Source organism: Ostrinia furnacalis, unplaced genomic scaffold (genome assembly GCF_004193835.3).
Source record: "Ostrinia furnacalis isolate ACB-3 unplaced genomic scaffold, ASM419383v2 OfSCF3000, whole genome shotgun sequence".
Taxonomy (NCBI): Eukaryota; Metazoa; Arthropoda; class Insecta; order Lepidoptera; family Crambidae; genus Ostrinia; species Ostrinia furnacalis.
Window position 1 is genome coordinate 129,839 of NW_021133239.1, and position 26,810 is coordinate 156,648.

General features: G+C 37.8%; 1 protein-coding gene across 2 annotated transcripts in view; it reads left to right on the forward strand.

Annotated features, from left to right (window-relative positions):
* Window positions 1–26,810, forward strand: part of Eip75B (Ecdysone-induced protein 75B) — a 111,289-nt gene that overhangs the window by 56,889 nt on the left and 27,590 nt on the right. The window contains exon 1 of one of the 2 annotated variants that reach the window (XM_028310315.1): window positions 6,144–6,365. The exons of the other annotated variant lie outside the window; for it this stretch is intronic. Coding sequence (XP_028166116.1) covers window positions 6,233–6,365 — 133 coding nt within the window. The 5' untranslated portion in view covers window positions 6,144–6,232. Of the gene's footprint in view, window positions 1–6,143; window positions 6,366–26,810 lie in introns of those variants that run through there. 2 annotated transcript variants of the gene reach the window in all.

Consider the following 26,810-nt stretch of genomic DNA (forward strand, 5'->3'; position numbering starts at 1 on the left):
ATTTACCGATAAATAGACTGGCAGTGGTCATTAATGGTAATTTGGGTAATTTCAATGTCACCATTCGGTATTGTTTTAAAAAGTATTTTTACGATTAGGACTCTATGACATTTTCTTAGTTTCGACTGTTAGTTATTATTGTTCTTCGGATGATTCTTGATAGTTTTATCGCTAAATAAGACCAAAATGTGACGTTACTGAAAGACCCTGATAGGAAGAGTTGTCATTAAAGTGTTATCGCAGTCGCCCATTTATTAATAGGTAGGTGTACTTCATCATTATTGTGAAAGAGTCATGAAATTACATCATTTGAGAATGTCTTGTGTGATTTAGGCTATAAAAAATATGGAAGATTGATATGCAAACCTAATGAAAATGTCGTTTCCATTATCATTCACATATTTATTCGTATAATATTCTTCGTAATACAACATGTAACTTTCAAGGCCATTTTTAGGGATTTCTAAGAATCTTCACAACTGATATCGAAATATTTTCTGTAACGTTATTAAAGACAATTTGTGTGTTGCTAATTTTATTGTAACTTACAATAGTTAATCTATGTATATATATAAAAGAAAGTCGTGTTAGTTACTCCACTTATAACTCAAGAACGGCTGAACCGATTTAGCTGAAAATTGTCAGGGAGATAGTTTAGAGCCAGGAAAAGGACATAGGATACTTTTTATCCCGTTCGAAATAAAAAAAGTCTGCTTATTTAATGCCATTAAGGCGGAACAAAGTTCGCCGGGTCAGCTAGTATTTCATAAATTATGAACACAAATGGTTTTTCCAATTTAACACTTCTTACTTTACATAAATGTTAGATTTTTGCCCTTCGTACAATGTACTGCACGCAAGTAAACTATTTTGTGATAAAAAAAAGTAAATTGCGTGAAGTGCGTGCCCTTATTAGGCTGTGACATACACAAACATTTCAGCCTACAAATACGCGAGTCCACGAAGTTTCGTGCTCAAAACCTAGATCCTGGCTAGCAACACGGTTAGCTTTATCTGAAACGATCGGGCCTGTCGTTCAGGGGCATGTGTAATTATGTACACGTAGTTGACACCAAAAGGGCGCCGTTCTGAATATGTAGTCATTTATGGCGTCAAAAGTACCGACCATAACATGTAATAACAATTGAATGACAGGAAAAAACATTTGGACTTTAAAATGCGGTATAATCGAAAAACAATTTTAACAATCCAACAATGAGTTAGCAGGGTTGTCAAGTGACAACCCTGCTAACTTTGTCAAACAAATTGTCAGTAAGTACTGACAATTTTTTTTAAGCACACGTCATGTGTTGTATACAAATGTGTTTTATTATTTATTTATTTGAATACATATTTAAAAGTTACCCATGTAACTTTTTACACTTTTTACTATCTAGATATAGTTGAATATATTGTTTGACAAAGGAGTGGTTGTGAACAATTGTTAGCAATTAATAGCCCGTGGTCCAATACTACATAAATCGGATATGCGTACAAATAAATCAAAGCTATAAATTACGTAAAAATAAACCTTCGAACTGACGTCTAACATCAATAACTATTTTACGATGGAGCGAGAAAATAGCTGTGCGACCCTGAATGATAAACAGAATGTCCCGTTAGTGGAACAAAAGCGAGCCATGAACACGTATATAGTACAGTTTTTCGAGTCATTTCCTGTGACACATGCATATTCAAATGTAAACGGCGAGGCGAGAAGAAAAAATGGTTCATTTACATTGAATGCTGGCCCTTCACGACCTATATAAGTCGGGACACGTCGCTTTGTGACGGTTGTACTCTTACTGTGAAAGGTTACTGGAATGTTTATTCCGTTACCAATTACCAACACAATTACTGTAAATAACAGTACGTGGTCAGAGTAAAGTGTCAGGATTCCTGAATCATGTCAAACATTAATAATTACCCATAATATGTTGTTATGTAACACATTATGATATATGATAAACAATACAAAAGCGTTCGCTCGTGTTTTTTTTGCGTGCAGTTTAAAACTTAATGTCTCATCCCCCTTAGGTGTATATTCTTATTTCTTCTTCTACATAAATTATAAGCCGAAACTTCAATTCTAATTTCCTTATTTGAAAACCCATTTTATTTTACAAAAATTAAGCCTCCTATTTACCCTTTGCTGTTGCCCTGTCGTGAAAAATATTCGCACTCTGACTGACTGACTCTGACGCACTACCACAGCTGGAAATTTTGTAACCTTACGCATGACCCTCTAGTTTGTGTTCTTGAAAAAACAATATTGTATTTCTAAATCTTCTGATTGTGAGAGCTCTACCATCCCTTAGCAGATTTTCCATATACTATAGGTACTCGTATATCCTTTATTCTTAAATAGTTCAAGAGGACTTCTATAACTCTACTATATTAAATTATGACTCTCTGTATTGTAATTAAGACTACTTCAATTCAAAAAGTCCCTTTTCAAAGATCGGGTTTTCAGTATCGACAGTTTGCACGAGTTTCTCATCTAAGATCCGGGTTCTTATCCCCGTTACCTTAATTGTTTTATAATAGCGACCTTACAGTTATTGACCTTCAAATACTTAGTCCCAAGAAATGGCAACTAACGAGAAGAACGAGTTAACAAAAATACGGTATTGTTTGTAACCAAGGACCAATTTAGTATTGTGGGTCAATTAATTAATTGACATTTGGGTTACACATTCCGTAATTTGTTGGCACGTTAGCGGTTTATCTTTTGTTGCGTGAACCGTTCCAATAATAAAATGGAGAAACTTAAGGAAACCATTGTACATAATTAGATTATGCCAAGTGTTGTAAACAATATTACATACATTCAGCATAAAGCTTAATAAAAGTTATTAAAGTGTAGTTGTAATTCGAAACATTCAACATAATATTTATCTTTAATAATACGTATGAATTAACAGGATGACTCAGTGTGGAGTGATAGAGTTGTATGGAGCCATTCGTCAATTCGTTGAGTCAACTTGTCGATCTTATCATTGTTATTGAGATAAATTGTCGGTCTATCAAAATATAATTGGTTCCAGCGGCTAAAAGAAAGTGGGGCATCACAATGATGTTTAGCATCAAAACATCAGTCAAACAAATGCGATCACAATGCATTTAGAAAGCAAATTGCACAAGTGCCGTGGCTCTATCAGAAGAAAGCGCGTCCACCGTAGGAAAGTTGCGGCGGGGGGCAGGGAGGGGGCCTGCGCGCACGCAGCACACAAGTAGTACACTTTCGATCTCGACTCGCGCCGGTGAGAGTTGTGCGAAAATGAAAGTGGTGTTGTCATTATGGTCCACTTTCCACACTGGGGTCAACAAACCTGTCTACCTCTAAGCGACTTCGAGTTAATTATAAACCACTGCTAGTCCCCAGTTACGTATGCTAGTCAGTTATGGCGATGTTATTATAATGAACAAAGTAAAATTTTGTAACCCAAGCAATGTCTTGGCAATGTAGTACTTATTTGATTTCTATTACTGGAATCTTCTCTCACATTACATTACAAGTAATGAAAGTGAGAGTGGCTCTGAAATGTAGCGCCATGTTTCCAATTCCAATACTCGTACGTTACGAACAAAACAACAATTTTAACCCTAAAGTTAATGAAACTTTCGCCTTATCTATATGCAGGAACAAAACGGAAAGGTGGGTCGATTTAGAAAATTAAGTTTATCGCATGGGTTGGTATTTTGGAGTCCCACGCTGAGTGCGTGATACTGGCTTCACAAAATGGGGCACGCCCTCGATACAGATAACGTAAATTGGTGCTAAGAAATTTTGCAATGTCTGTCTGTTTGTTATCGATGGCAATACAATATATTTTTCACTAAATTCAGTTTCTTCCTATGCCTTATGTATGAATATTTAAAAAAATCTTGAGTAAAATACATTAGCAACGAGTTCTGTTAGATCTTACAAAGGCAAGGCCCATTATGCTCGAGCTACCAGAAAGTGAAATTCAACTAAGATTTATTTTAGTTCATAGGTCAGATCGAGAGTGTGGGAAGAAACCTAAAAGGTTACATAAAATGATGCACTTTGCAAACCTGACTGTGTAATAAGAAAGTAGTACAATGTAGCTGTAAGTAATATTTTATTCGACAAAAGAAACCTATAAAATTAGCTTGCAAGCTTTTAAATGTTACAGCGATCACAGCGGCGATAAAAACTTTGGTAAACATTAAGTTTTAAAATTGTTTGATGATTTGAAATTGGCATTTACTTTTACGAGCAATAGCATGAAATCCAACTTATTAAGTATGGCAGTTCAAAAATAGTGCAATGGACGAGTAAAGTGAAATTTGCATTAGTTCGGGCGTAATTTGAATGCATATTGCAGAGGTAGGAGCTGGTACCGTTGCAAGCTGAATGTGGAACGAGGGTTGGCAGGGCGCGGGAGGGGCAGGGGTGGTTGACCGGCGTTGACGTCAGCAGCGACCTGATGCTGCCGGGCTTGAGGTTGACCCGAACTATGACCTCGTACACTCCTCTCTGTAGCACTTTACATAACACGATTGACACAGGTTGGATAGGCTCTTGATTGATGCAATTGAACTACATAGGCTTGTTAGTACACTAGGATTATGTAGAGCACTGAAATTTTTAGCTCTATAATGGAATTTCCGATTTACGAGTAACTATTTGATTGTACTGAGAATTCATCAATAAGTTACGCATGTTTTTCTGGTGAATTAAGTTTAATAGACTTTTCGTGTAAAATAACGCAGACTGAGGAAGAGCAATGTCTAGCAGTGGAATGCTCTAAGCTGACGAGAATGATGATTTTAATGGTCTTCAAGAAAAAGTCCTTAATTCTAATATACGTAAAAATGGCTGCTTCTATCTCGTGTTGTTTTATCGTAAACACAGCATGTTTATCATTGCAAAGTGTTCACTGAAAAAAAAAACGATTTAAAAAATGTTTTCAGAAGAATGTACGCTCAGGCGAGTTCCTGGCGGCATAATTGGTTGCCTTGGCCTATAAACTCCACTCACCGAATCATTCGCCAATTCTAGATTTAGGTTTTCAGTTCAGTGGGTTGGACTGGACGCTTCCGATCTCGGCCGGTTTCGGCAACGCTCCGCCGATCAGCGCTTTGTTTCACCTCTCTTCGTCCACTTAAAAGAGTTTTATGGCTTTTTGTTAGATAATCTAATTACCTTAATTACAGTGTTTGAGAATGAATGAATCATTTACAGCAATTTAACTGATAGAAATAACTTTTAAAATGCAATTAAGAAAACCAAATGTAAGTGTAATTACTCGTACAACTGTATAACAAAGACACGAGGAAAGTATAATAATCTTTTGTTCGTTAACCACAATTGGAACATAGATGAAGACAGAAGAGATCACCTAGATAAGCGTTACTGTTATCCGTATTTAGCTTATAACGCGTATTTCTTTGTTGTTATACGGTACACAAATGAAGTCAATTAACGAGATAACATATTTTTGGCTCAAGCTGGATTGCACTATGCACAAACATTACGTGTAAGCACAGATTCGGGTCAAGGATATCACTCAAATCACGATAGCGAAAAACACTTGTGCTTGTGCCTTTTTATTTTTGGTTTCGATGTGTAGACAGCATGTTCTCTTTTTTTCTTTGTGTCTGTTATAACAGGCTCTTTGTTAAATTATATATTAAAAATTAATTATTATTATAAATTCAAAATTTAAATTAAGAAACAAAAATAAAACAACAGCGACCTCTCAATAAAATTTAATCAGGAAATTCAGAATAGATAAACAATTTTCAATAATAAAGACGAATCCTTTGTTCAACTGTATTTCATTTTAAGCTACTGGGATCACGGTTATAATATTGAGGTTTATTTAATTTCACAGAGATTTGTTATGTTAAGCTTTTAGGGTCCTTTTAATATTTTTGATAGCATATTAATTTATACAGTTGGATAAATATCGACTGTTCCTCGATTACAAGCGTTATTTTGTGAAAAGTTCTGGCGATTAAGTTTATGGCGCGTGTGATGTTATATCATTTGCTTCTCGGATAAGTTTTATACAGTAGGCTGCACCTGTGAAGCTGACAAGTTAATCGCACGTGACGAGTTAGGGGTAGTAAACATTGGTTAGGGGAGTTTTTAGGGGCGGGCGGCGCGTAGCGTCTACGTGCGCCCGCGGGCGGCGTAGCGAGCGGAGCGCCATTCGCGCCGACGCCGCCGTCGGCCGCACGCGCTACTATCGCGCGGCACATGCGACTCCCGCACCCAGACATGACTGTGACCGAGTGCTCCCGCCACCAACACCTGGACCACGACAGCTCCCAGCCACCTGAACCACCCCCGCCGACCGACGCCGACGTCCTCCTCGGCCGCGTGCTAGCAGGTGAGCTGTCAACGATCAGCTGATCTTGACACCTGTCATTGTGACATCAAGACTAGTGCTGTGCATCATCTGAACCTCCATCAGTGCTTAGTAGTTCCTAACACCTTAGTAAACTGATGCAACTGGTCATTAGGTACCTTAGGTACAGTGTTGTTTTCAGTGATCAAGTGTGTGTAGTGTAGACTGCAGCATGTGCACGTTGAGTTCCGATGCATTCGAAGTTGCATCGGGATAAAGTAAAGTCCTTTTCACTTTCCTGAGTTGCGAGGCGGCGGGGGCGCGCGGCGGCTGCGCGGGCGCGGGGGGGCCGGATCTGGGTCAAGCGGAGTTCGTTGCCCTCGGCCTTCCCGGCTATATTCGACGTCGCTAATCACCGTCTCCCCGCGCGCGCCGCCGCCGCCGTCGCCACAGAGACGAACTCTATGTTATATTTTATAATTTAGTTATGTTATAATGATCTTAACTTAATCAATAACTTAACGATAATTTGATGAATCGAATTAGTTAAGATGCATCATTTATTACGTGAATTCAGTAATCAAACATTTACATAAATAATTAATTTGAAAGGTTTATTATAAGAAGACTACCAATATTAATTCTTATATGAACTGTTATTCCATATACATATAAAAATCAAAAGCATATAATTTGCATTAATAATGCATAACATGCCTACTCAAGAAATATGCCTCATAACCAATGTTAGTCAAAACGATTGCATTATTTGCAAAGAGGAGTGAGTCTCTGCGCTCGACATCATGGTCGAGTTGCGTTTCGCAAGTAGAGCCCATCGCTGAATGCCATTTTATTTTGGAGGCCGCGCGCGCAGCCGGAGGGCCCGCGGTCAACGGCCCCGCGCGCTATCTAGGTCGCCTCAGAATAACCTAGCGCCGATACTCTAATAATAATCCAACCGAAGCCTTGAAACATACTGTTGTCCCACTCCAACTTATGACAACTCTCGGCTAGCGACTAGCAACAGCACTCCTTTCGCAATATCTACTTTAGTACTCTATACGCGCAGCCGTTAAGAGAATCTGTCTCTCTCACTCTTACTGGCGAACCTAAGTTGACAGAACAAGTTGACTAGAAAATTCTAGACTTCTGCACGTATTAATAATGCACTTAATTTACGTAACACCTGACTTATATTTTGACGTTCCTTTGCCATTTGAACTAATTTTGAATATGTGCCAAATGAATCTAATGCATTTTATAAATGACGTTCAATAAGAAATACATTTTACATTAAACATTAACCTTGACCTTGAGTTAAATTAATGTATTTTCAATATGATGAAATAAGAATAATTAAAATTTTAAATAGTAAATTAACACACTCGTAAAACTTGTAAAATAACTTAAGTAAAGTTGACAAAGGATATTTAGAAAATTGTTAACCTAATTCAGAGTTATGTAACAATTTATTTATTCTAATCAGATAAAAATCTTGTCAATGATGGTGAATACAATATGTTGCTAAGTCATAAGAGCAATTTAAAAAATATTTTAAAAAATTCTGAAACAATGTATTGCGTGCGGTGTGACGTAGGCTGCAAGCGGGCTGGCGCTCGGTATTGCGATCAAGGCCCCGAGTTCGTTCACCCGCCGGCAATTGGGTCACGCTCGCTCGTGCCCCCTCCTCCGCGCACACAAATAACCGTTTAAAATTACACTAAATCCTTCCCTGTAACGTCACATGTGCGAACGTCTTTTGTTTCGTGCTCTGGATATGAGTGATGTTTCATAAAATGACAGTAATTTGCAATGACAAGTTAATAAAATGTAAAGATTTTTTTCATGAAAAAAACAATAGTGATTCAATTGCGTTAGAGTGCGTACCTGTCGGTTATTAATAAATAATTAACACGTGTTTCTTTTATTAATAACTGGTTCAGCATAAGATTCTAATCTTTGCTAATTAATAAACCAATTTACTTCATTGATAATGTAGAGTTCCTAACTACTCACAAGTAACTTATGTAATCGAATTGTGAGGCGGACTCAAAACACTTCACTGCTGTAATGACAATACAATCTTACGTGTACTACGTTAAGTAGAGAAAATTATAAACTTCACTTTCTATTTTTAATTTGTGAAGTAATAAAATCCCTAGTCATTCCATTACGCTGTACACTTATCTGTCAGAATTTCAATGACCACTTTAATATGGATATAAAACGGTCATCGCCTTCAGCGAAAGTTGCAAGGAAAAGTAGCGAGGTTGCAAGCAAAGCGAGGACGAATGTAGGGGTAGAGGCGGGGTTAGCGCGGGGAGGGGGCGCGCGAGAGGCTGCGGCCCTGCGGGTCGACGCCCGCGCTGCCCTGACCCCAATTCGCTGCGCTCGCGTCATACCGCGCGGACCGAGTCCAGGCATACTCAGCGGAAAATACCCATTCTTTCAACATTACTTCATGAAACTTTAATGTTTTTCATACATTTAAATCTTACTTACATTCAGCAGCGAACGGGTAATCAGTTCGATTCCTGGGTCGGGCAGTAGTATAAGAATGAATATTGTAGAATAGTCGCGTTACAAGTCACTTATAGCACCTGTTAGCTTTTTTCGTAGATGAATTCAATAACGCTAACATTTTAGAGCTGTATTATCATTATAATATTTTCATATTTTTATGAATTTAAGTATTGCATGGAGTAGTTTTTTTCACAAGAGTGGGACATCATTAGTTGGTTGTATTGAGACTAGGCCACCCGAAAGCATCCGTCGTGCTCTTCATTTCGCGTGATATTTCCCTCGTAACCCGCTAACCTGACCACGATCCACTGTTCGGACCTTTTTTGAGCGTCGGACTTTGTCTTCGTTGCCTCATTTTTTGTAACATTACCTTTTTATCTTCATCTTAAATGTTGTAGTAATTTGTAAATCCGTTATAGCACCCGGCTTACGACACACATTTTATTTTGAGACGGATTCATTATGGTTCTCCACTTCTATACGGTACCATCTTAACAGAATTGTTCATATTTTTAGTAGCTGATATAAAATCATTGTACAGTGCTAACTTAGAAAACTTACTTTTAGAAAACGAGGCAGAAGTGAGATCGTAACGACACGTCACATTCAATTGTCAGACGTTATGTAAGAGCGCATGCAGCGAATACGAACAATCACGCTTCCCGCGCAAAATGGAACCATTAAGTCCCGTCGATACGTGAATTAATTTATCATTAATTACATCGCGAGTGATTAATTAACCGCTGTTGGCAGCTGTGCAGCGGCTGCGGATGACGTCAAGCGCGTTACAAACTGTTTACATGTGGTACTACAGATGAACGAATAGCTAGCACTAGCACTTGATAGTCTTGTAATCTTTGGTTTCAGAAATATACAAAAAATAATTTAAGGGTGTTTGGGAAATAACATGTGTATCTTACAAATTGTCTCGTATTAAATGATGTTATTTATACTTAGCGTGACATAATTTAAATTGTTGCTCTACTCTAAAAATATAATCACTTGACCAACAAAACAAAAAGACTTAATATTTCCATGTCGAGTGAGTCACTTGACCACGAGTAAGGATCTGGGTCTTTTATTACATGGACATTTAAATATGACAACGCAACCGCTACGCTTACTCTATGCTGATGATTAAGTATAGTGGGTCATGAGTCAGTGGTGACCCAGATGTAGCAGGCTGTATCGACGGTGCTCCCGCTCACCCGCCCGTGCTCCAAATACTGAGTAGGTTAGGGAGCGAGGGCAACGACCTCAGCTCGCTCTACCTACCCCGCCGAACTTTTCAGGCCATTGGACACAAATTTAAATAGGCCGAGAAATCTTGCTCGGCACAGTTTCAAATAATATTCGAATGTTATTAATTTTATAAGTACTGTAAAAACTAATAGAGTTCATCTCTTTTTTTTTTTTGTTTAAATTATTTAATTTTATGAGATATTTGAGTTCATAAATATACTAAACACCATTATGTCCTATACACAAAAGTATATTTTTTCACGTCAACATATTAAACTAAATTCTGTACAATAAATTTTCAAATAATGTCCACTAATTTGCTGTTAAAATCACGTGTAAAAGTTTCATTCTTATTCAAAATTAAATAAATCCAGAGAAATTCGAACCAAAAACAAATATTTCCAACTACACTTATAATAGACAATTATGTACGTTTGTTATTTATCAACTCATTTATTTTCTAATTTTATCATTGTATTTTTGTAACATTAACATCTAATCTGCTACGAGATTTCAAAGAAATTGTAGCGCGGCGCGCGGTAAAGATGTTTCGTAGACGTTTGGGAACCTTTCGCTGTAGAGCGCCATCTAGCGTCGAGTAGATTTATTCCGGAACTTCGATAGATGTCGCTAGTATCTGATGATCGTAGACATTTCTAACGTAGCAAGACTTACTCTACTCACTCGTAATGGTATTCTTGAGTTGTGATAATAATATTATACAACATGTATATTTAAATAATTTAAAAAAATATTATTTTATGAAGTATCAGTATAAGAGTTCAAGGCTAAAAAATGCATACCTAAGTAGTAATTATTGCTAAGTAGTATTTATATTTTAATTATATTGGGACCATCAAATTGATGACGCTTATAACTTACGATATCAACTACAAGAATAGCTACAATCGATAGTGTAGGTGACACAGTAGATTTATTCTGTAGCATTTGGTGTTTTACGCCATGTCGACTGGATGAGATGAACTTTTGACATTCACGGTATTGATTTTGCGCTGCTGACTTTGCTACGTAATGCCTAACTATATTTCAATTTATCGACATACAGAGCGTTGGTAGTACAGGCACAGTAGATAAATATAATATACATACTATGGTACAGGTGAGTTTTAGTAACATTTACTATAATCACTTTACATGTAGAGATCATTGATGCTAATCAGTCGGGCACTATTAATGAATGAATTAATGATGAAGATTCACATAAATATGGAATGAATGTTTATGAATGGTGTTCTCTAATTTTAAATGCCATGTTTTGTTTTTAGTAGTTTTTACCACTAAACGACAACTCATTCAATTACGCATAATTGTAATGACTGTTGACCATAAAACCTAAATTAATTTGAAACGGTTAGATGGTTTTTAAATTAATAGAATGTCTATTACATACTTATCACAATATTTTACGTATACGAGTAGTAGAATAGTGTTTTAGTGCATGTAATATTATTGTGCTTTATATGGTACGAATATATTTTTTCTTTCTTACACACATTATGGCATTAGGGCATTTCAAAAGTAGATTGTTAAATCCATTAACGATATCAAGTAGGAATATCTGCCCACATCTTTGAAAGGGGATCAAGCAAATGTCATCGGTCAAATGTAGAGTCGCTTTTCCAACTGATTATTCAAGCATAGAATTTCCGACGTGGGATTTATGCAGGCCATCTAGCTCGGAACTAAAAATAGCAGTTTGAGCGGGCAGCCGGGCCCGGGTGGCGTGACCGTGAACTCCGCCGACCCTTCACCACCCCACTGGGGTTCACCCCTTGGAACCACCTTCGCGAACTTTGTACAGTATATTGGGGCTTTATTCTAAGTAATACAATTTACGATGTAATGTTTCAGCTCTCTTTATTTGACGTTTTTATGTTATTAGGCCTACTTGAAGTAGGTACAAATTTGGTAATAGGTTTGCAGGTGGTTGTATAAATTTTTTATAGTTATGGCGAAGTACTGCGACTAGACAACTATAAAAACTATTTAAATCAATACTTTGCTATTAATGAAGAACGTCGTACATGTCTAGATTGCAAATGTTAATTAGTATCGTTGTAAAGCAATCATCGTAATTTCAAAACTGATTTGCATATAAAGAATGATTTTCGATTTTGGTACGCACGTACTCGTAATTGGGATGAGATCAGATCAGATCAAAATATCAGGCGACAATTATACCGTAGTAATAAGAGGGTATGTTGTACTTTTAATTAATCCTAGTGGGTGTCAGGGGGTTCTCCATTGACGTCACGGGGGCGCATGCGCGCGGCCGCCCACATGGGCGCGCGATCTGCCGGCGTACTTTCGCGCCAACCCGCCTCGCCAGACGCGCGTCTCGCATAACCTAACTTTACCAAACACATTTTCGTTCACAACATACCTTCTGCCTCTTACCATTCAACTTATTTGTCAACACCATGGAGGAAAACAGCGTTGGAAACACGCGCCATGGATTTGCAGGTGAGTTGTACAGCTTTTCTTCGTACTCGTTATCATTCTAAGATTCAGCGGTCATTGAACTTTGTCCTTTAAAACCGTCGCCCACTATAGCTATAAATTTTATTATTATCTTGAGATTTATCGAATCGTAATTGAAATGAGAGTCAATAAGCTTAAAAGAGGATAATTAATTTTGAATTTTTGAAGTTCATATAAATAGGCATCTTTTCGGGTTAACGCTCTTAACGTAGCAGTTATAACAATAACAATATGATATTGATTTTTTATAAATTTATAATTTTTTATTATTTTAATATTGCATATTAATATGAATAAGAAATTTCAATTATTAAGAATAAATAACTTAAAAAAAGGAATATTAAATTGAAACTGTAAAAAAATACCTTATCATTCTTCGATTGTTAAATAAGAATGATTCGGTTCTATGAAAATGTGATATGACATCAATATCAAATGTGCCTTTATATGCACGTAATCACTCTAATCCTTACTAGGGTATTGAACTCTACTTTTTCATGATAAAATCTTAGAAACCATTTTATAATTTTAATAAAACTCTAAAATACAAATGGATGTCCGTACATACAAATTTCAGTTACATCGAGTTACCAAACTTATTTACATAACGAATGATTTTAAAGTTACCTAGTTATTGCACAAAAGCACACGATTTAATGAATTTTTGATAAAAATGAATGGGCAAAATTACTGGAACGTGAAATCTGGCCGATACATAATATATCCATGTTAACGCATCATCGACTGCAGCCGACTGGGTGCCTCGGTGAATATGTTGGCGTTACGTGTTTGCTGACCGTCGAATTTGTAAGAGCGATGGCTATCTCGTCTCGAAGTTGTCATGAGTCAGGCGTGGCAGTGGTGACGGTGAGTCACGAGCTCATTCAGACCGGAACCGCGCCTGTTACCTGCACCCTCGCGGTCACCGCGCTCCATTGCACATTAGCGCACGGTGCATCGATATCCGTTCCACTTTTACGAATATCCACCGCCCTATGCGTTGTATAATGTTATTGCAGTGCGTGGGCACCCGTTTTGCATTCGGCCGCCGCTCGAACGGCTCAGCGAGCTTTATGGAGCCCGGCGCATAAGGATGCACGCTTAAAATGTGCATCGTGTTACCAACTGCTAGCCGTAGATTTTAAAACATCCGTTGGTGTAGGTAATGGTTGCCAGTGTTGGCACGCAGTTTATTGAAGTATATTTCAATAAACTGCAACTGCAAGTAGGTATACCTAGTTTTTATTGACCCAAAAAGCATCTCATAGCAGGCTCTATGCTTACTTATTACATTACATACGTAACATAACACTTGAAATAAAATTTTATCATATAAAACTGAAAATATGAAACAGACTGCTGAAATACATCTAAAGCACTACTAACTATTATTGTTCACAGTGTTGTTGTATCATTAATTATCAGCATCCAAAGGCGCTGTACTGCCTTAAGAATGTGCAGCGAGTTTCAATTTCCTTCAGGCCGCTGAAAGCGTCCTTTTGATGTAAACATTTTTGTAAGGGACTCGTCGCCCTACACAGCTGCGGATAGAAAAAAAAATAGGTGTGTGCCCGAGTGTGCGTGGATTCGAGTACGCTACGAGTACGTACTCGGAGTGCATCGCTCCCGGGCGCCGAGTCGTCGCACTGCATATAGGCCAGTGCACGCGAATGCCCGGGCCCCCCGCCGCCCGCTGCACCTCGCGATTTTCCATTTCCATCGGTCCCCACTCGCTAATTCCACCGGTCGGCGCGGTGTCGCAACGCGGGGAAATTTCTTAGACCTTTCTCTGTTACGATCTTCCGCCAAAGGGTGTGCGCGTTTGTTGCGAAAGATGAAAGTACAAGTTGAACTCATTATTCAATTTGATAATTTTGCCTTTGATGTTTTTTTACGAATGTTTCGAATGATAAATTAAGAATTTAGACAGATTACCCTCACTTCTGAATAAGTGTCTCAAGAAATTCTTTATTGAATTAAACTTTTTAAAAGTTGATCAATCGATTCCAATTAATTACTTAAGTCCTCTGATCTCGTTGATGTTAACCATGTGAATCGTTTCGCTGAAAGATAATTTATTTGTAGTCAGTATCTCGAGCTTAAAATGAAATAACGTTGAATTAGTCATCTTTCAAAATTAGCGACATAACGCGGAAGACGAATCGGTTTGCGAAGAAGGCAGCGAGTTCAAAGCGCTCGGTGATTGCGCGGCGCTGAAACGGCGTATGTTCGCGGCGCGGTAACGCGCGGCGTTGTGTTGCGTCATTATGCTTCTGAGCCGTCGGATGTAGTTACAAGTTCCCGCGGTCGTTGCCCGCCCGATGCGTGCGACTCCCCTATATCGGCTAACTGTGGCGCGGAAACTGAAAGAGCTCACCTATACGCCATATGTCGCCACGTAACGTTCATACGACATTGATACATTTTCTTGCATCACCTTTTAAGACTTGATCACACTTAAAAAAATTAAACGTTCTGAGACCTGCTTTGAACTTTTTGTTGAGCTTTAAAATCAAGTTTTGGGTGAGTAATTAAAAACCAGAATTAACAAAACATTTTTTTTTTTAATTAAAATTATTGCCTGTGCATGATTATGAGTTGTTAAAAACGAATATAATCAGAAAGCCTTAGATGCAGTTACTCAAAATTTACAAATCTTATGTTCGTAACTCTTTATCATGTTTGGACAAAATAAAAAATTGGGCAAGAATCGGTAGGCTGCATTATGTGTTTTCTACCATAAAAATTTTACTGATGGTTCGTTGGTTTCAAATGTGAAGGATGTATTCTGCTCTACATGTTATGGAATAAAATAGTGAAATATTATTAAATATAAGTACATTGTAGATGCGAATGCGTGGACGCGGAAACGGGCGGGTGCCGTTAACTAACTGTACGAGTCTGGTCTAGAACAATCCTGCGGCGCCGATAGGATCGTCGACACGTCCTGAATGATGATCATTCGCTAATCGAACTTTTCCGCAAACAAATCAAAACTTTATTGCCTACGACACTTTTAAACCAACCGATTTTATAACTCATTGTTCTTCATCGGTAACGCAATTGACGTGCCTGATTTGGTAACGCGCTTTTTACAATCGTTCCAATGCAACAAAACAATTGAGTAACGTTGACTATGTAGAGATTACCATAGAACTTATACCACGAAGTCAAGTATTAAGTGTAGAGTACACATGCTTACCATAGATGGAAGTAAAATGAGGATAGCAGAAGTTGCCAACTCATGAATGTTTACAAAAGTTATTCCGAAAATAGTTGAATGAGGGGGATATGGGGTGAGCTGGGGAGGGCTAGGGCGCCGGGGCGGGCCCGGGGCAACGACCGCGCACGTCGCATTGTCGTGCGGCTAGACGACACACTTCACTCATTAGAATTGCATACTATCCGACTGTGGAATTAAATGCCAATTATTTCAATTCAATCTATCGGTACATAAATTAGACGACAACAAAAAGAATTTATCTACCTACCTACTTTAACGTTTAAATAAAGAAACAAAAACCAATGACCTCTCAACGGCTCGCTCCAGCGTTTTATCTAATGATCTTATCCACAACATACCTATTTAAAATTTGAATCGTAAATCGTTTTGATTGCTTCACACAAATAAACTTTATCATAATGGAATAAGGTTTCGCGTGGCATAACACGATTTCAATCAGTCGATCACCCCTGCTGACGTAAACGGCGTCCTTGAAGCGAATCTACAAACACAATTGTACAAATATCTGCTAGGACTGGGTCAGTCACCCCCGCCAGAGCTTTGGTACGCTTTTGCGTTACAGAAATAAATTTTAGGCGCGCTCATTCTGTGTAAATAACATAACCAGCTCGTGTTGATTGGTTATTATATTAGACACCGAGACGCCCCATTTTGCAATAAGTCAGACCATCTATCTTGATGACGGAATTCTACGGAATTACGGAATGCTCTGTTTTACACATGTAAGAATTCAATAAACTCACGACCATACCTCTGTTAAAATTAACAGGTATTGTTTTCTAATTTTATTGTACCTGGTGTTCTTTTGTCTTTTTACATAACGTTTTTCTTTCTTTAATTTTTACCAACTTTTTTCTGATTTAAAAAAATGTTAATGGTTCGCTCTGGACTTAAAATTCTAGAAGCCTAACAGGACCAACGAAAGAATTGACATAAACAAAATTCAAGCATTTTGACATCAGTGACAAGCACATTCACAAGCTACATGGTGATCCTGACTCACTCAGTTCACCGAGTACGTTGACATGCGCCTTTTGAAAGGCACAGCACCACGTGGTCGAACCAAATTCCATCATTGGCCGCCAGCAACAAAGTGACATTTAAAATAAGTTTGTGAAAAACATTTCCAGTCAATGTGCTTTACTTTGTTTTGTTACGGATTCATTAGCATATTCATTGTCAAATTACTCATCATGAAACAAATGAACTGAAGAACGATGTTTAACAGTTACATGATTGGTAGGTGAAGAACCTACGTAAGAACGTGTAGTAGGTATAACGACTTCCGGACACCAAAGAGGGTTTTATCAACGAATTGCTGACGTCTTCAAAATTCAAATATTATTTTCAAAGTTACAATTTAATTTTGTCATAAAATATATCATTGATGTAATATTATTCGTCGAAAATTCAACAGACAAATTGTGCTCGTACGGGCTATAAAAAATAACTCTTTAGGGAAGATTAATGAAACAAAATGTAACATTTTATAATCAGACGAAAAAATTAAACACGTTACAACAAAAAAGCACGAAACATGATTTAAAAAACTTTCTCATTGTATTGTACTTTTTTGGATAAAAACTTTTTGACAACAAGTATAATCCCACATTATTGGTAAAGACAAAAAATACTCAATCCGCGTGTAGTGAGTTGACAAAGAGTCAGACTTGTTTAATGAAAATTTGTCTTTGTTAGTGTTAATTTCTAATTTAATAATGTGGGCAAAGCTTTAAGCAACCTTCACCCCTCGGCCTTAAGCACAGGGATCGGCAACACAGTCCTTTGTTCGAGCGCGGTGGAGGGCCGGCTTTATCAGTGACATACATAACTCCGGCGATAGCGGGCTGCGATAAGGCGAACAAAACATCGCCTCGGTACAATGACCCAGAATTATATAAAAATGTCCTCGATTCTGATAACGACGCTCTGGCAATGAAATTTCATGACGAACGAGCTTTTATTAACGATACATGATTACCAGGCGTGCTCTTTATTTAAAAGTAAACAGAAATTATTAATAAACATATTATATGATAAAATTAACACATATTCTTACCTAAGATTACAAATTGTTTACTTTAGTTACATACTAAAATATAATAAATAGCTAGAAATCGTAATAAATTATATCGTAATCAAACAGCTTAACTTATCCTCTTCAAGTATCTTGTTGTGCTCTATCCAATGCATTAAGCTCTAAAATCATTTTACCACACACAATAGACAAACTTTCCAAGAAAATTTTAGAATGTAACATTTCTGAAAAACATTCTCTGTTCAAGAGAAAGTACGAAGGTTCTCGGTTATTCTCTAATTTACTTCACTGCTGTATGTGTGGAAGCAATAATCTCGAATGCTTTTGAGCTGCATAAAGATCAAATCTGGCGTGGCAGTTGCTAATTGGGGTGCATCGACGCACCGCGGTCGTCGGTCGGAGCGCTGCAACGGATGTCAACTTTCTCGCGTTGCGTAACCGAGATGTACTGGAACGTTCGGAGTCATCGACCACGGCCGCGCTTACGAAACAGCCCACTAGTGCACTACACCCGGACGTGAACAAGCCCATGAATTCCAATATAATCCAATTTAACTATTTCAGTACGAGGTGCACGAACTTGGAATAGCAATTAATTGATGAGAGAAAAAGGTTAGAGGTTGCTCGTGAAAGTTTACTTTGTTCCTTTTGTTGCACTTGACGGCCTGAAGGTTTTACTTACAGTACTGTAGGTTCAGATGTGGTTGCAGGTTCTATCCCCGCTGGTGACAAATGTCAGTGTTAGGAGCGTGAGTCACAGTCTACATTTGTAGCATTTGTCTAATGGCCAAAATTGACGCTTCTAGTTTAAGGATATGATGGTTAAAATAATTTATTCCTTTATTATGAGATAACCCAAAATTATTCTATTATTTGTATATTAAAGTTGTCAGAAATGTGAGCAATTATTAGGTTACTTTGAATATTTAGTTCCTTCAGGTGTTTACGTTCATTTGTTTTAATAATTGAATGGGTTGACGTGCCAGCCGTTGCGCGCAGACATGTGGTGGTGGTTGCCAGGCCGGGTCGTCGCTCGCGGGCGGGGTCATCGCGCGGACTCGCTCGCTTAGCTTAGCTTTCACGTCTTACAGGCTCTACCACCCTTATCCTACACTTCCCATAAAACGAGTTTTACAACCATTCATTACGCTTTACGATACACACTTCAATACCAAACGACCTGCGATACAAGGACAAGTTGTCGACATGATTAGCAGGAAAATTATTATTGCATCTGGGAATATTAATGATAGCAGAATCACTTATGACGATGCATATGAGATTATTTTTAACTTGCCTGTTTAAAATTGCTATGCTAATGATTCTTTAGTAGGTGGGGGCGTTTTAAAACATCATTATAAGAAACTACGCGTCGATCATCTTGATCTATTTTGCCAGTCGTCTTTTCCGGAGGTTGGGGGAATTTTAAATATGTATTGTTGACGTTCTGTAAGTCAATTCGACCTCAAATCGCTTCCTTTATGTAAAGTGGTATTGTGTTATGTTTATTATTGTAACGGGGTCAATATCAAAACAATATTAGTCTAGCTTTTGTGTATGCATTATTTATTGTTTCTATCTGTTGACTTTCTTCGTTATCTCCTTTGTGGGTCAGTGGATGAGTAATTATGCGTCTGTTTGCTGTCCTACCCTAACTATTGTTACATTATCCACGATAGGGCTAATCACCCACCGATGACGAAATCCAATAAAAGTCAACAAGACGTAGTAATCTTCCTAATTCGTCTCTAACAAAGAGAAATAAAAGAGTAATAAGAACTCTACCCTACATTGCACTACTAATAGTTTATATAATACTGATAAAGTTCGTAACTATCTCAAAAAGAACATTTGTAATATTTACAAGATTTTAAATATGTACATTTAAACGCACACGTCACCTAAATAATGATTAGGTTCATGAATGTCAAATGTGTTGGTAAAATGAAACAAGTAAGATAAATAAAAAGAAAGAAAGGAGAATTAAAATGTTTATGTTTTGTTTATTACTGGGAACTTGTTAACAAAGTGTACAGTGTGCCTACCATGAGTTTACGTTAGGTGTGCTCGTTAGCGACTGCGTAAAAAAATGACATTTAAATGTATGACATATTGTGCAGCGCCCCTAGTGGCTACTTTCAAGAAATAAAATCTTCATAGAAATTTTTGACGTATTCGCTAGCGAGCTCACCTAACGTAAACTCATGGTAGGCACACAGAACTTTCATACAAGATATACGTAAACGGCGTTTGTTAGAACGTATACCATGACCATAAGTACGTGTTAAGTTGTGATATCTCTATTAATGTCACGGACATATTTGTTACGTTAAGGTAAAACTGTATACATAAGTAGAAGGGTCGAGAGCACGTTCATGACACGCCAGCAATGGGGATGTTGCCTGGGTCAAAAAGCAAGAGTTTTAACTGACGGACTCAGTTAACTTATCAAAAAATACTCTACTCGTATTTTTCACTTTTTCAAACTAATGATTTAAAGAGATAAAGCGCCCCAAAGTTCATAAGAAGAGGCCCGTGACGTCAACGCTTGCTTAAAAATGCCGCACGTTGTGACGTCGTGCGCAACTTCAACGCACCATAACTATGTAATTATTTGTTAGATTGACAAATAAAATTATACGTGTCCAATATATTTTGATATTAAACATTACGGACTAAAAAAATTTTTTTAGGCAACTAGCCTATTATAAGTATACGAGGCGTCACTGAACCCGTGTTATTGCGAAACAACGGAAACCAGTCCAGTGCGCCCGCGCACCCCCGCCCCCGCCCCCGCCCCGCTGCACACACCTGCTGCGAATCTTTAAAATCCTAGATCATAGTTGACATGCGGGCAGCTCCCACCACACGTGATTCGCATATCTAAAGTTGACCGGTTACATCACTATTTTCTACACCCAGCGCGAATCAACCAGCAAACTTGTTTTTATGACGATCCCCTATAATTATTATCGTTCCCGTCATGTGATCTAACCTTTACAAAAAACTTGCGAGATTAAAAATAAAATATAGCAAGTTTTTGTGTCAGTCAATGTACAATGTCTGACTGCAACATCGTTAAGATATGAATTAAATTTAATTCAACCACATCACAACATAAGCTTTCTTGTAAAGTGAGTATTTTTTTACTAAATGCAACTTATTCTGCTCATGCTATGACTATTTTTAACGTTCACCAGAAACGTCTTCAGAGATAAGAAACATTGAATTAGAAATTACAAGCCTTTTTCCGCTACCTATCATTTTCACGAAACAATATTTTTTTTCTCTACAAAAACTATGACGATGACTTTGCTGTCTGTACACTGCCTAGCAGCGACCTATAAAGATACGTGCTCGATAGTGGTACATTCAGGGACAACGGCCGAGCTGCCTCATTCGCAAGAACCACAGGTAGGCTAAGGGGTTAAAGAACTCCAGTGCACTATATCAAATACCATTGAACTCGCTCCGTCCCTCTTGCACGCTGCACCCCGCGATGCATCGCTTGCACTCCGCACCGTGCGAATCCTGTCTGATTACGCGCCACGCATGCGTATGACATTATCATTCTAGCCATCTACTTAACTACGGGCGATACTTCAATCACTATGCTTTGAGCTAGCAGGAAAATTACGTGGCAGTGAACTGTAAGAACGCGTCGCTTCTTCCTTAAACGAGGAATGAATAAACATTTTGTAAGCTTTAAGTAACTTACTTTAAGCAAAATTGTAAAGATTTCTTTAAGACAATACACATAGCCTTCATGAACTAAACAACTTTCACGCCCTTCAAAGTTCTTTATTCAACTTTTGGAGGTTTTCAATTACGTATAGTAATACGTGCGGCTGCGCCGGTTTATTTAGAAACCCAATCGCTTACGTAACTCCTACGTTACTAGCTTAGGTGGCACCCATCGCGTGTCAATAATCAAGTTTAACCAGTGGAAAGTTCAGGCGGGGCATTGACATCGTCGGCGCAGCTTTGACGCTCAGTGGCTGGAAAATCGCACATTCGCGAGACACTTGATCGCTACACTATGATGCTTCTATCGTCACGAACTCACTGTGAACCAGGAAGAAATTCAGATCGTGTTGCGCACACGTCGCCGACCTGTGTGGCACTAAGCTCTCATAGATTTTCTACATGATTAACTTCATGTGACGTATTCATTACCTGATCAACTGAGTCATCATTACTTAAATCGACTAGGTGTTGTTGAAAAACCGTGGCGGCAAAGAAATCTGAAATAGATGCCAATAGGTATTAACAAAAACAATTTAAATTCAAATTAGTACGTTTATTTCAGACAACACAGATAGATACATTTGTAATTAAAAAAAAAACAATTAAGCAATGGATAAAAGTGATTCTATAGTGAAATTGGCTAGGTTCATAATATTCCAAGAACAATAAAATTGTTATTTAGTTTTAAAATATTGTACCTACCTATTATAATAAAAATGTCAATAGCAGACAAAGAGATAATTTCAAGGCGACGTGATTAAAGTGTCATTGAACTTGATAAAGAGAAATTTGAACACGACTAGCGCTGAAACTTGAGATAACCTATCCAATTTATATTGCAACATAATGTATAAATATTGCAGTAGAATAATAACGTGTTTACACCGTTTTATTTTAAAGAGTAATTTTTGGTGTAAACCAATATACAAAGAACATACCTACATATGAAACATAATCTAAATATAAGTTTCAATTCCCATCATGATATAAAGTAAAAACTGGCTCTAAACCATCAACCAAACTAGTATTGTAAGTTGTAAACAAATGATCTAATCAAATCGTTTTTCGTCCAATCAGTCGGCATGCGTGCGGCCCCGTGACCGGTGGGCCAATTCCCCAAATCGGCGAGCGTTTCCCACAGACCTCGAGAGCCAGCCTGCTGGTACACTGGCTCACTGACCGCTCGCCCCCTCTTCTCCACCCGGTTACGAATCAAGTTTTTGTCACTCGTAGCCTCGTAGACGCTACGGCGTAGCACGAAAGCTACATTTATAGACATGCCAGCAAACTTTATTAAATTATTATTTCATATCATTTCGGTGTGTATGTTTTTGTTATTTCATTTTACAATTATGTAACAAAGTATGTTATCCATCCATGAATTGGACTAGGGTGTTTTGGGATAAAGTGGGCTCTTTTCGGCTTGCAAAATACATCATTTATCAAATCATGAAAAACAATGTCTAACATTCATCACTGGTTGTTTTGTCAAATCCGAATGTATTAAAGCTCGATTTACAAGCGATATTGAACTTTCGATGGTGTAGGCCTCGTTTTAAATTCAAGGATATTTTTTCGCGTTTTGCGTCTTTAAATCGTAGCCTGTCGTTTTTCCTGGATAGAAACTAGGAGCGTTATTATTATTCGGGTTTCGGGATTACTTCATGCCACGTTGGCCTGACACGTGTGTAGGTACGTGCCCCGCTTTACGCAGTAAATTTTTATACTTATATCGGTGTCGATGTTAAAATAACGATATACGTCACGTGTACTTACACCACGAGTATTTTGCTAATTTATATGAATATAATGAAGCATACAAATAGAATTCATTATTTTAGCCGACAAGAATTTTTACTAATATCAAGTCAACATAAGCATTAGCATGTAAATGCGAGAAGAAATCATATTATATTCCACGCGCTGCAGCTCTTTTTAATAAAATAATGAATACAGTGCCTACATAATTATATAAGGCAGGTTTTATATCTGTTGTATGTATAGATAGGTGGTATCTACGCCACTTGTTTACCGCGATGTGCGCAGACCTTGAAATTCGGCGGCGGTCACTGCCCCGAGTCGCACGCGTAATGTAACAAATCTTTTTATCGCCTGCCTACCTCGGGCGAGCGGTTGCGAATAGCTGCCCGACTCTATCCGGAAATTAGTCACTCGAAATAAAGCAGACTATTTATATTCGTCGGCTCTAGGATGAGGTTTTTGGCTCTGGATCGTTAACGTCTAATTTGACCTTAGTCCGAAGAAAACAACTTATACAGTGTGTCCGGGCATGTAGTGATCAAACTTTAAGGGCGTAATCTATGGACAATTTTATCGGTGAAAATACTTTAAATTTGAGGCTTGACCCATTTCTCGCATATTTACAACGATTTAAGTTTTTAATTTTAAGTTTTCACCTCTTCCTTCAAAAACAAGTGATAGCGTGGGTAGTTCAACATTAATAAGCAAAAATTTTGTATCATGCGATAGCCAATAAAATTATCTATTAGTAGAAGTAGAAAACAGATACAAGTTTCATACATTTTAAGGGTGTAAGAATGGATTTAATTAGAAATAAACATGTTTTTTTTCACATCTTTTTCAGTTATTTCCCAACACAAGAAAAACCAGGTCGTTAAGGTATATTTTATTTGCATTTTATTATTAGTATTTGAGCTATTCTACAAAACGAATGTAAATTTATTAGTCTACGTCTATTAGTTTCGACGTAATTGTTGAACAAAGATACCCCTTCCCAGCGGTTTCCATAGCGCACGCGACATGCGAAAATGCACTGCCTGAAAGAATCACACAACCTATTCCGATTACTATGGAAACCGCTGGGAATGGGTATCTCTGTTCAACAATTACGTCGAAACTAATAGACGTAGACTAATAAATTTACATTCGTTTTGTAGAATGGCTCAAATACTAATAATACAATGCAAATAAAACATACCTTAACGACCTGGTTTTTCTTGTGTTGGGAAATAACTGAAAAAGATGTGAAAAAAATCATGTTTATTTCTAATTAAATCCATTCTTACTCCCTTAAAATGTATGAAACTTGTGTCTGTTTTCTACTTCTACTAGTAGATAATTTTATTGGCTATCGCATGATATAAAATATTTGCTTATTAATGTTAAGTTACCCACGCTATCACTTGTTTTTGAAGGAAGAGGTGAAAACTTAAAATTAAAAACTTAAATCCTTGTAAATATGCGAAAAATGGGTCAAGCCCCAAATTTAAAGTATTTTCACCGATAAAATTGTCCATAGATTACGCCCTTAAAGTTTGATCACTACATGCCCGGACACACTGTATAGATTAGCTCTACCACAATTGACAGGTTGTTGTTCAGTTTTAATTATGTACATTTTAAAACTTTTGTAGGTACTCCAATACTGCGACAGTTTTAAATGAGTACCTACATTTATTTTCACTCGTTTGGACGTCATGTATTTCTGATGTGCTGTCAACTGTACAAATATTTTACCGAGCACCTTCAACATTAATGTTGTATCAAACCAGTGCCACATTGGTATGGTAGATTATCATAATATAATTTGTTTTAAAGTACGTACCTACGTACGTAACTAATAAATAATTATAAATAAAAGAGCCTGAATAATAAGAGAATCCGAGACAAAAAGACTAATTATTCTTTCAGTAATGAAAAGGAAATGTTAAGGAAGATAATCTTATTATAAACACTTTAATCTGCAACGGAGATGCTCTACTATACCAATGCTATACTCGTATTACTTACCTTACACCGAACTTCTATCTTTATGACCGCGCAGCTTATACCAAAAAATAATACGATCAAACTTTTATAAAACCAAGTCATACATCATGTTAGGTACTAACTGTAAGCCTATTCTTTCACTCCATCAACAGCTCAGTAACCGTAAGCTAGCCATCTGTTTTCTTTATACTCCTGGCCGCAAACACAAAGGCTAGATAATTTATTAGGCGAACGTTCAAGACTGACGTGTTATTTTCACATTCGGTTCAGTTTTCACGGCGCGGTCCGTTGACTCCAGCTTGCGTGTGTTGGTAACAGCTCGTTTCATTGCTCGCCGCTGGTGTGGGTTAACTTTCTTGAGTTACTCGGGCCGTGTGTGCGCGGTTACAGCATCGTGACACGCCAAATTTCACGTTTGTGTTGGTGATTGGCGATTTTTGTGGCGGTCTCAAGGACGACCGGCTCGAGTTCAGTAGCCACCTTCCACTGTGAACGACACCATTTCGAACGTTGACCCTACCCATTTCCTGTGCCAACCGAAGAAACAGTCAATAGATCAGTTGAAATTCTTATTATTGTACTTACTAATTATATGCGCACTATTTAATCGACTTTGACTTAGAAACAATACACGCATTAGCATATAAAGTGAATTTGTACGTGAGGTATTATAAGCTTTGACAGCTTAATTTGAGGTGTACAGTTGGTTAGAATGATTTCTTGAAAATGAACATGATTTAAACGTCATCTAATTTAACATTTGTCTTTGTTACAGGTAAGGTTTTGCTGAGGTAGCTCGAGTGGTCGCAAGCAGACGTACCGGTAAAGTTTCGTTGGTTCGTTTATGATTGCACGTAATGCTGTGTTCTCGTTAGAGCACAATGCACCAGGCTGCAGTGCTGGAGTCAGTCACCCCGTCCTAACGGGGCTCGCCCTATGCCCGCCGCGACTCGCGACTCGCGGCTGCCGTCATCATGCTGCAATTGTCGTGCAATCCAGCTTACTAATGCCACTGCAACTGGACTCCATACGCATACTAATGAAGACATTCCACCACGCCTATGCTTGACTAATAGGAAAGAAATTCCATGGTCTCATATTTCTTTCCGAAAACCAAATAATTTGTACTATTGACCACAGTAATGACGAGCAAACTTCCCGCTGCGCTTTCAACACAAAAGTCACAATGTACCCGAACCTAGTCCGATTGTTTACTGTAAAAAAGTAAGCATAATTTTGCATTTAATTGTACCGCATAACAATTGTTTACTCGATTTGCAATGCTGACCATTGTATTAATAACATTTATTTCAAGCAAAAGTTGTTCACACAGTTTAACGTCTGAGAAAATACTTCAAATGACAAATTACTAAAAAGAAGCTACAGTCGTAGCTGATTTATAACAAAGTATCTATCATTCGTGTAATTTTACTTTTTACGT